Source organism: Zea mays, chromosome 8 (assembly GCF_902167145.1).
Source record: "Zea mays cultivar B73 chromosome 8, Zm-B73-REFERENCE-NAM-5.0, whole genome shotgun sequence".
NCBI classification, from domain to species: Eukaryota; Viridiplantae; Streptophyta; class Magnoliopsida; order Poales; family Poaceae; genus Zea; species Zea mays.
In genome coordinates, this window is record NC_050103.1 from 105657874 (window position 1) to 105669307 (window position 11434).

Below are 11434 nucleotides of genomic sequence, written 5' to 3' on the forward strand. Positions count from 1 at the left end.
AAAGTAATGGAGTGCGTTTTGAAATACAAGAATAGCGAAGGGGCATCTTACTATACTTCTTACGCTCATGGCGCTTAGAAGTGGTGGATGCCGATTCCGAGCCGGAGGTGGAGGGTGACGAAGAGTCGGTCTCATAGTAGACCACCTTCTTCATCTTCTTCTTCTTGTCACCCTCCGTTGGGACTTGATGGAGGAAGAGGATTCCTCCTTGTGCTTGTGGGTGGACTCTCTTGAGTGTGTTCTTCCCGAGCTTGCGGACTTGTCGCCGGTCCCGATCTCCCTCATGGTGAATGCTCCCGACATCACTTCGAGCGGTTAGGCTCTAATGAAGTACCGGCTTCGATACCAATTGAAAGTCGCCTAGAGGGGGGTGAATAGGCAATCTGAAATTTATAAAGTTTAAACACAACTACAAGCCGGGGTTAGCGTTAGACATATAATTGAGTCTGAAAGAGAGGGCGAAAACAAATCACAAGCGAATAAGAGCGAATGACACAGTGATTTGTTTTACCGAGGTTCGGTTCTTGCAAACCTACTCCCCGTTGAGGCGGTCACAAAGACCGGGTCGCTTTCAACCCTTTCCCTCTCTCAAACGGTCACTTAGACCGAGTGAGCTTCTCTTCTCAATCAAACGGGACACTAAGTCCCCATAAGGACCACCACACAATTGGTGTATCTTGCCTTGAGTACAATTGAGTTGGAAACAGGAAAGAAGGAAGAAGAAAAGCAATCCAAGCGCAAGAGCTCAAATGAACACAAATGTCTCTCTCTCTCTCTAGTCACTAATTTGTTTGGAGTGATTCTGGACTTGGGAGAGGATTTGATCTCTTTGATTGTGTCTTTGAATGAAGTCTAGAACTCTTGTATGAGGTTTGATGGCTGAAAACTTGGATGCATTGAAGTGTGGTGGTTGGGGGGTATTTATAGCCCCAACCACCAAAAGAACCGTTGGTGAGGGCTTCTATCGTATGGCGCACCGAACAGTCCGGTGCACCACCGGACACTGTCCGGTGCGCCAGCCACGTCACCAGGCCGTTGGGTTCCGACCGTTGGAGCTTCTGACAACTGGGCCACCGGACAGTCCGGTGGTGCACCGGACAGTCACTATTCACTGTCCGGTGTGCCTTCTGCGCCTGCTCTGACTTCTGCGCGCGCAGTCTCGCACTGTAGCGTTTCACTGTAGCGTTGCAGACGACCGTTGGCGCGGACGACCGTTGCTCCGCTTGGCACACCGGACAGTCCGGTGAATTATAGCGGAGCGGCCTCCCAGAATTCCCGAAGGTGGCAAGTTTGGAGTTGGGTTCCCTGGTGCACCAGACACTGTCCGGTGGCACACCGGACAGTCCGGTGCGCCAGACCAGGGCTGCCTTTGGGTTGTGTTTTGCTCTTTTTATTTGAACCCTTTCTTGGACTTTTTATTGGTTTGTGTTGAACCTTTGGTACATGTAGAACTCATAATCTAGAGCAAACTAGTTAGTCCAATTAATTTGTGTTGGACAATTCAACCACCAAAATTCATATAGGAAAAGGTGTAAGCCTATTTCCCTTTCAGGAGGGAGTAATGCACTCAGAATATTCTTTGAGGCTAAGTTGATCTTGATATCCAATGCCCAGGTAGGATAGTTGTGACCATCAAGAGCAAGTTCTTTGAACTCGCGGGCCATGATCCTACACAAGCAACCAGAGAATTTCATTAAGAAATCATCATGGGTGTGTTGTAATATGTGTGGTGTTCACAACATACATGTATTCTTGCTCGTATTGGATTTGAGAAAAACCCAATTGAGATGAATAATATGCAATATAATGCGATATTGCATAGACGAAGGATAGTTTAAGGTCTCAATTGCAAAGTGATGCAGTATATAAAATATTCAGATGAAATTAAGTACTAGTAGTAACTTAATAAGATGAATATATGGGTAGCATCTATTGCATATGGAATTGAATAAATAAATATTCTTGCTCGTATTAAGTTTTGAATAACTTAATTGAGATGAATATTAATTATTCTATATCTTCTATCAAAAATTAATTCTGCTCGTATTAAACTTTTTGATTAAATAGAGATGAATAATTTTTTTTGAGTTTGCATTTTTAAGGAATGCAAAATAGAACACGTGGCAATAAATATCATATTTAAAGAAAATATTTATTGACATCATTTCCAAGTAATAAAACTTTGAAAAAATTCCTGACACAAGCTGCTACTGAAGAATTTTAAGACTCGGATCTCAAATGTCTAACATCATTAACTAAAGCAATCTAGAGTTTCTGGAATTAAGAAAACTAAATTTAAAATAGATAAAAGAAATAAAAAGGGCATGCGGGCTGATAGTGGCAACAGGCCCAGAAGGCCCATCTAGCGCGGCGTTTAGGGTTTAAAACCCTAAACGCACATTTGGCCACCGCAACTTCCCCTGCCTTGGTCGCGCCACGCCGAGGACTGAGGAGCCGCCGCACCAAGCGCTGCTGAGGCAGGCGAGCCGCCGCGGGGCCTGCCGAGGCTGGGTCGCGCGCGCTGTGGGCGCGCCACGCGCTGAGGCCGCGCCGGGCGAGCCGCCGTGCCATGGTAGCGTCCGCTGCGCAGGGCCGAGCGCGCCCTGGCCGGGCCGCGCCGTTTGCAGCGTCCGCCGTGGCCGGGCCACGCGCGTTGAAGGACGGGCGAGGCCGTGCCGTGGCAGCGTCCGCTGCGCAGGGTCGAGCACGCCGTGGCCGGGCGAGGCCACACATCAGAGAAGACGACGAGGCGGTGAGTGCGAGCGCTCGTGGACGTTGTCGTCGTCGGACGGTCTTGCTGTCGCAGACCACGACCTCAGCGCGTGTGGCCGTGGAGAAAGGTGGTGCGCCAGCCGACGGACCAACTTGTTGCCGCTCGGGCTCAAGAGGTCGGCGGAGAGGCCGTTCCCGATGGACCGACGTCGGGAGTCGGTGTAGGCAGCCGCTGTTGCACCCCGTCACCGAGGACTAAGGCGATCCTCTCGTCGTCGGAGGAGGAAGAGATGGCGTCGACGACAACAGTCGCAGTAGACGTGGATGCGATCTGGCCGACGAGGCGACCGCGAGAGCCGGTTGACTTTCGCGCAGTCAGCCGTGTCCGAGCACGAGGGCGCGCTGGAGAGGCTACTTGAACGAGCAGTCCGCTCGATCGAACAGCGGGGCAGAGGTGTCTGCATCCGTTGGAGGAACCCGCGGTTGGCGAGCAGGACACGGCCCCCATCCATGGAGGGGGCAGTACCGCATCGGACGGAGCGGCTGCTGGGTCTCGGACTCACGCAACCGCTCTGCAACCCGCTCCGGCGAAGGCGATGGAGAACGCACTCATCGGTCTTGACGTGGCGTTGTTGGGTCCAGCGCCAGGATCACCACCGGTCCGGCGGACTCGCTCAAGGTCAAGTATGGCCCGAGCGTCCTTCTTGCGGCGCTTATTGGCATGGCGGCGTCCATGTCGATGCGCAGCACATAGAAGGCGACGTGCGACAAGGTCAGCGCCTCGCCGGTGACGATGGCCACCGTTCAAAAACCGAAGGATGAAGGTAAGAAGGGCAACAGAGAGATCTTTGTAGATCATCGCGTACCCGACAGTTGTTTTTCTTCGATGGAGCTTCCGGTGGAGTTCTCTGATGGCTCTGGTGGCCTGCGGTCCTTCTCTTCGTAAAGGCAAGTTTGGCCTTCTGTAGAGCAGTGCTTGATAACGTGTGAAAGTAAACTAGTAAAGCGAAAATGAGAACCGTGTTCTTTATTCTTTATTGCAATGGTACTTATACAAGAGGAGGAGGCCAAAAGCCACGTCCGTACGTGGAGGACATGCAAGGGCACGTCCCTTGGAGGACGTCGGTTGGAAGCAGTCTGCAACTGCTTATCTTTCATAACAGATGAGAGCCTATTTCTCAAGCTCGTTGAAGGAGCCAAGCCCAAGCTCGCAAGTTATACCAAATTAATTAATCTATAAAATAACAATAGATATTAGATAATGATATGAATAATAGAGTCATTTCTTAGCTTTTGATCTTTTGATGATAATGATATGAATAATAGAGTCATTTCTTAGCTTTTGATCTTTTGATGATGAATTTATGATATTTTATAATTTAGATTACTCATAATATTGAATAATAATTTTATATATCATATTTATATATTTAAAATTATTTTATAATGCAATAATATTTATTAAGATGTAGGTCACAAGCCAGTGCAATGGAGGAGCCAAGCTCAGTCAGCCACCGAGCCGCAATGAGCGAGCCCGGCTTTGGCTGGTTTCCAACCCTAACTGCAAGGGTTTATATTAATACAAAAGAAAAGGAAAGATGAGAAACTACCATAGTTTTACCAGGATAAGAAAAAAGACAGCTAAAGGCTAGTTTGGAAACACCATTTTAACAAGGAATTCCTATTTTCTCAAAGAAAAATGAACTAATTTCACTTAAGAAAATGAAAATCACTTGAGAAAATGGGTTTCCAAACTAAAATTTTCACAGGGATGTGCATACAAACAGGCCCTGAGCAATATAAAAATTAATGTGCATACAAACACAGCTATTCTTTTTTTTTTTACGAAAACTAGCATGTACAGCCCCTCAGATTAGGGAAATGAGAACCACGATACCGCAAGGTTAGCAGAGAAAGTGTTGTCAGATAGTCAAAATAAATCAGCAGACGACCCCAGTCCGGTCACACTAGGAACGATAGCCCATCTCCATTATATAATACTCCTAAGAATATACAAAAAAAAGTTTGTTAGCTGGTCTTCCGCAACTAGTTTGGAGCCCCTTCACCGGTCCTTCAGTCAGCGCCCCCCTCCCCAGCATGTTTATCATGGTGGCTGTTGTAATCCTAATGCTCCTGCATACGGAAAATCATGTGAATAAGAGTGACTGCACATTCAGTAAAATAGCTGAAACGTCGTGTTCTAGTGGGAGAACTAACCAGGTTCAAGTACTGTTCCTTCTGGGCTCATGACGATTTGGTGCATTTTTATGTACTTGAGCTGATTGTTGACTAAAGTTAGTTTCGCTGACCCACATAGGGCTGGACTCCAATTGTATGGGAAAGAACTCATCATCTCCATCATGAAAAAAAATAAAAAAGGCTTGGATCATTGCGGTGCTACTCCACACAATCTTGCTCGTCCTGGGTTGAGAAGTGATTCAGACATGATCCATCCCTGCGAGGTAAAAAGGGGGTTATGGTTATTGACTACAAAAGAATAAATCATGTGCCTCGTCGTGTTATTTGCTATTTTGTTTGCCAGTACTACGGCCAGAGTGCAGGGGGTGAGGTTATGTAATCATACAAAGTGATACTTTACCTGTTCTCTTGATTTCTTCTTGAAAACTCCATAAGACGACATAACGATCTTGCACGACTCTTCGATGTGTGGTAAGAAGTCCATGTTCAGTGGGTTATACTGGTGTGACAGATTGGAGTTCGCGCGCTTCCGTGCATTCCGGTTAGCATGTGTAGCATTGATAAAATGCAGTAGCACATGTGCCTGTTGCAACCAAAACAGAATTGAAGAGGATAAGAAAACGCAAAGAACTTTGGCAGTGGAATCCTACTAAACAATAGAATAGAATCAAAACCTACATGAAAAGCGGCCTTGAGAATGTCATCAGGCTTTGCTTGGTCCTTGAGCAAAGCATAGACCTTGTCCTTTGTCGGGTTATATGTAACAATATACCTCTCATCCTGCAATAGAACCACATTGCAACTTCTAGACTGGTCTCTGATTACACCAAAGGAAGGACAACATACTGAATGGAGCAAATAGGATGGTACCTCGAACAAAGGTTTTATAGCAATAAACGAAGCAGGTTCTTGAAACGCCTCCCCAAATCTTGATCCTGTAAGGGAACAAAACTGATTAGTAGAGGTTCTACGTTACACCTGCATACAAAGAGATATAGGATTATTAAGAGTGCAAACCTATTGCGACGGGCGAATGTCGCCAAGGTGGATTAAATATTGTCTCTTGTGAGTTTCCATCCTTCAATGAGGGTACATACCCTGCATCAGTAAAACAGCAGACATAAATATCACACTGGGTGACATGCAAAAAACAGACTGGCAATTGAAGACTGAAAACTTCAATTCTAGCAAACTCCATACTTTAGATACTAGTCTTTAGGCTATGTTTCTCAGCTAATTCTTCTAGTAAAATTCTAATCTTCTAAATTCAATTGCACGAACAGACACGGATACAATTTCAGTTCCTTCTCATAAACATATCTGCTGTATTTAGAATAATGTCGCTAAAGATTTTTTAGTTTCTATGTTGGCTTTGAAACACATTAGTATTTGCACAAAAAATCTCTCTTTGCAGAACTTGTACAAAATTTTGATTTGCAGACTAAAAAAGATATGTTGGCATACCAGTCCTGATGAAAGAATCCACAGCCACAGTGAACCTTGCCGTATTCAGAGTATTCAGTACAATAGATCTCACCTGGTTATAAAATAATATCTAGTGCTGTTACCTGGAAGTTTATCAGAAAAAAAAACAATTCACAAGAGCATCACACTTAAGGAATTTGAAAGTGTACCTCGTGATATGAACTGAGAAGATATCCGCACGACAAGAAGGCAAATGAAGTTACCAGTGATGGATTGCTTTTAGAGATTAGAATGCTCATTCCAGTTCCCAACTTCACAAACAAAAAATAACAAACAAAAGAAATCTTACAAACTAAATCAGAGAAGGGGAAAAATGAGAGCAATTGAGAAAGCATAATATGATAATAACACAATGGCAGCAGCAAAGAAAGCTGCAAGTTACATGAAAACATGAACACTTACCAGATCAGCAATGTTTCCAACACTTTCTCCTTTAGCAGTGACATCACCGATATTTTCTCCTTTGGCATATGCCTTGTAGATTGGTGTTCGAGTAGAGGTGGAAGTGACAGCAGCAACATTCTGATTGGAGCAAATGCATCAAACAAGTAGAATACTTCTCATTACTCATTTTGCAAGTAAAGGCAAGTTAAAAATATCAGTAACATACTATTATAGCAAGAACCTGTTGCTACAAATCAGTAGGACAAACCTTAACAACATTTGCTATGCATGCCATTGGTAGGAAAAACTGTGGGAAAGCTGCAGTAGCTAGTTCTATCCCAGCTCCTAACTCCATCAAGAGATCACCAGAAAAGCGAAGCTATAAGAAATTTTCATTTCAATTAGTCATTAGCATGAAAGAAAGAAAAAGTACTGCAGAAGGGCACACATTGAACCTAATATATGCACCTGCTTCAGGTCATAATCAAATTTCTTCCCTTGGCGGGCAAAAAACATCTTTCCAACACGCCCAGCCCCATCCTGTATGTAGCAAAACAATACAGATATCAGACAGCAGTACTTTTTGCTAACAGCACATATTCTCTACCCCGGGTCACTCCTCTCTGGGGCGGTTCAGATGGAACACCCAGACCCAAGCACCGCTGACCTCCAGACCCTCTCTCCCTTGCCTTACTGCTGCCTGAGTGGGTCACCGGAGGCCCGTGCGACCACAACGAAAGGCAACGGGGGGCTCTCCCGTCCCCCTCAAGCTCAACAGTGATCTAGTGTAGCCATTGTGATGGTGGCTCCTCGACGGTTAGCTCCAGTCCTCTGGCGACCGGCGAGCAGATTCGCCCGTCCTTGGCCACATCTACAAGGATACGTTGGATCCGGAAAGCCAACGTCCGATTCCGGCTGTTTTGTCCCAAGCAGTAGCTGCGCAGGTGTCGATGGAGCAACTCGATCTCGGGTGCGTCCGAGGTGGCCCTGTGGAGACGTGGGACTGCGGTGGCAAGGAATCTGCAGCGGCGTTAGAGCACAGCATGGAGGCTGCAAAGGCGGCGGAAGTGGCACCGTTGTGGCGCCTAGCCGGACACAGTGGCTGAGATCAATGGTGTGGTGGCGCTAGGGCTAGGTGCTCATGGAGGCACCATGGATCTGTGGCAAGAAGCGGCCATAGCTAGCGCTCGCTGCATGAGCTCATCTCGCGAGCTGCTTGTGGAATGGGCGACATGCATCTTCACTGGCTTTGCAGCAGCTGCTGCATTGGACACTCATGTCGGTCTGTGACCATGCGCGGTGGTGCCTGCTGGACCAGCAGACATTCAGTGGTGCAGCCCCGTTGTGTAGGTGTGAGGTGGATTGCGCCGGTCGATAGCCCTGACCGGCGTTAGCCAGAGCCGATGACGGTGACACTTCATGTTCATTACTTGCTTGTTTGCCTTCATAGTGGTGTCACCTAGAAGCCATGTATCGTCTAAATGGAGGCCGTTTCACACGGGACGTTGCTTATTTGCCTGCAAACCTTTGGGTTTTTGACGAGCCGGGCTCTTTCGGGTTCATTACTTGCTTGCAGTGTGTCTCTAGCTGGGTGATCTGCAGTAGTGAAGTCGGAGCTACTTTGTTTTGGGTGCAATGAAGCTCGGCAATGATCATGTGCCACATTCACTTCTTGGGAGATCAGGGCTTGTTGCAAGTTTGTGGTGGCGTGTCAGAGTCCTTGGCTGATGTTCACCATGGGAAGTCAGAGCTGCTTAATGCTGCTTGTGGTAAGCTTGGCTACGATGGCATGTAGTGGGTTCTGTCTAGTGTCCTTTTTGTGTAGTGGAGTGACTAGGGAGTAGGGATTGTCGTATGGGTTGTCATGGTTGGGTTTTGCTGGTTTTCCATTTAAGAAACCACACTCTGTATGGTTTTTAGGTCTGGTTTTCCTTATAAACCAGAACAATTTCATTCTACCTAATTGAAAAGCAGAGCTCATGCCATTGCATTAAAAAAACTAGTTAAAATAAGTCACCGTTCACAAGTGCTGTTTTCTTTAAGAAGGGCATTAACAGTACTAGAGATATAGTTGGATAGATCTTAAAGACTGTTCTTTATTTGGGATATTATATTGCAAGTTTTGTCGTACTCGTTGAACATGAATTTGAATCGATAAATATCACAAAAAGATAACTCTATTGATCAGTTTTTCAATAAAGAAAGAAAATAAGTATTTTTACCTTGAGTATCCAGTTGATAGCCACAGCACCAGATGCGGCCCTGCTTTGGGAGACTCCAACAGAATTGAGCAAGGTTCTTGTTGTAAACACACCCATTGCTCCACCAAAGAAATGCTGAGAAAAAGAAAGGCAAAATCAAATAAAATGCATCGATACAGTAGATCATGGAATCCAAATATAATGGAATGAAAAAATATACCTTCAATGCTCTCCATGTCATGTATGGAACATATGAAGGTGTGACACTATCTGGAAAGCCTTCGGGCACAACATATGATCTTATAAAGGACATTATTTCCTGCAGCAATAAAAATGTGGAAATAGGAATAACTATATTAGTTCATCGTTTTAAATCATGATCATTCATTTTATCTAGTATTTCTATAGGTGAAAACAACGGAGGTAGTTATCACCAAAATATCACAATCACAAGGAACAGCGTGCTATTGAGCGGTAACCAACAAACAACTAGCTGCAACGAGATATCAGGGTCACTTTGCCTAAAGATTGCAACTTTGATCCACCGGCAAGGTAGCAAAGTCCCTAAAATAGATAACCTGAGGTCAGAACAAGTTGACCCTGAATCACATATTAGGCCATGCATGATAAACCTAACTGAGGAAATCGAATTCGAAGCCAACCGGCAACTCAATACCAAACCACATTTACTGGAAAAAGTTGAATTAGTTGCCCAGAGACAACCAACAAAGGCCACAACTAATAGGCAAGCAGGTACTAGGTGCAAGCACGCAAGCAGACATTTTGATCCGTTAGATCTAGATCCAACGGTATGTCATATTTAACACTTAAACCCTTCCACCACATCTGGTATAGCTTTATAAAAAAAAGCTAACAAACCACAATTATATTTACCGTTGGATACAGATCTAATGAGCTAAAAAATCTGCTTACACGCTTGCACCTAGTAACTGCTTGCATATTAGTCGTTGCCACCAACAAAGCAAATAAAATACCTAACTTCTCTTTTCCAGAAATCAACGAGGCCTACAGATGCGGATCCAATCTGGACAGAAATAGCTGAAATTTCGACATTTCGCCTCAAAGAACCAGACACGAGTGCAATTAGCTTGAGCCAAATTCTGACAAAACAATCGTTTCAGGCATATTCATTCACATCCTATTCGATCCAACATCCAGATGCAAATTTCTGATGCCATGCCGCTGCAAATCCGCGACGAAGAAAACATCAGCGCAGCACCACCAAAGTACCGATAAGTCCACATCCTCCTTCCTCCTCGTCAAATCACACCATCTCATCACCCGAGTTTAAATAGAGCAATCGACTCCTCGTCAAATCACACCATCTCACCCGTGTTTAAATTGAGCAAAATAGACACAAGAGCAGACCATCACCGACAGTGTCAGCGGTCAGGCGGTAGGAGGAGGTTGCCTCACCTCGACGGGCGGCAGCGGGGACTGGAGCGGGACGACCTTGAAGGAGGCGCCGACGGACGCCCTTCCCTTGGCCTTGACCGCGGCGCCGGCGGCGTCGACCACGTAGCTCCACCGCCTCCCGTCGACCTCCTCCAGGCACAGCACCCCGTCCCTAGCGATCTCCGCCGTGGCTGCCGCCGTCGCCGGGACCCTGGCGGCCGGGGCGGTGGCCTCGGCATCCCTCACGGCGGCGCGCACCGCGTCCCGCACGGCCGGCGCGGACAGCGTGACCGTCTGCGCTGCTGCTGCCCCCGCTCCCGCCGCCGCCGCCGCAGCCGCAGGCCGCTTCAGCCCCATCGCCGGCGCCATGCTTTGGCGGGGGGCGCGGGGGTGGGTGGGTGAGATTCAGATGTGGTAAAGGGCGTTGCCGAAAGACAGCGAAGCAGCGCGGCGGGCCGGAGGGATGAACGAGGTTTTTATACGCAGCTCACGACTCGCAGTCGCAACCAAGAGATCGCGGGACTAGGCTCGTGTGGGTTGGACACGATATTTTGTTTTTACTTCTGACGATGACTGGCAGAGCGGGGTCGGGAACCTGTGGGCCCATGTATCGGCGCGATGGGTTGAGGGCTTGAGGCGGGGAAACTGGTTGAGAGGTTGACGGACGTGTGGCCGACTGGCCGGCTGCTGCTGCCAGCTGGAGGAAGGGCCGCGTCCGCGTGCGCGTGGGGGCTACCCAGGTGGGATGGTTCGAGAAACGTGACTTCTCACTTTCTTGTTTAGTTTATAGAATAAATTAAATTAATTTATCACTATTATATTTTTTATAAAATAATAATTAATAATAATAGATGAGAAATGAGTTTATTCTACTAAATTTGTAAAATAAACTCATAATGTATCATTTCATCTAGAATGGATTGACTCTCTAAACCAAACATCTCCTTAGTCACCTGACTAAATTTTAATGACAAAAGTTTAGTCACTAAAGTGCTTTGTTTGGTTTCACTAACTAAACCGAACAAAAGAGTATTAAT

General features: G+C 46.4%; 1 protein-coding gene across 1 annotated transcript; it reads right to left on the minus strand.

The window, feature by feature from the left end:
- Positions 1-4467: 4467 nt before the first annotated feature.
- Positions 4468-10914, minus strand: LOC103637150 (protein root UVB sensitive 6). The gene is made up of 14 exons (XM_020542545.2): positions 10419-10914; positions 9202-9300; positions 9003-9116; positions 7249-7320; positions 7049-7159; positions 6799-6918; positions 6546-6647; positions 6376-6448; positions 5929-6009; positions 5782-5846; positions 5590-5691; positions 5312-5494; positions 4930-5167; positions 4468-4845 (listed from the first exon to the last, which is right to left on the minus strand). The coding sequence occupies exons 1-13, from the start codon at positions 10764-10766 to the stop codon at positions 5099-5101; spliced, it is 1539 nt and encodes a 512-aa protein (XP_020398134.1). The 5' UTR covers positions 10767-10914; the 3' UTR covers positions 4468-4845; positions 4930-5098.
- Between the last annotated feature and the right edge of the window lie 520 nt (positions 10915-11434).

Excerpts from the sequence above, each read along its gene's own strand:
- LOC103637150 (XM_020542545.2), bottom strand. The coding sequence starts at position 10,766 with ATGGCGCCGGCGATGGGGCTGAAGCGGCCTGCGGCTGCGGCGGCGGCG. Across the intron at positions 6,648-6,798 it reads TTGGAAACATTGCTGATCTG|TTGGGAACTGGAATGAGCAT; the intron begins GTAAGTGTTCAT and ends TTGTTTGTGAAG. Across the intron at positions 6,010-6,375 it reads GGATTCTTTCATCAGGACTG|GGTATGTACCCTCATTGAAG; the intron begins GTATGCCAACAT and ends TTACTGATGCAG.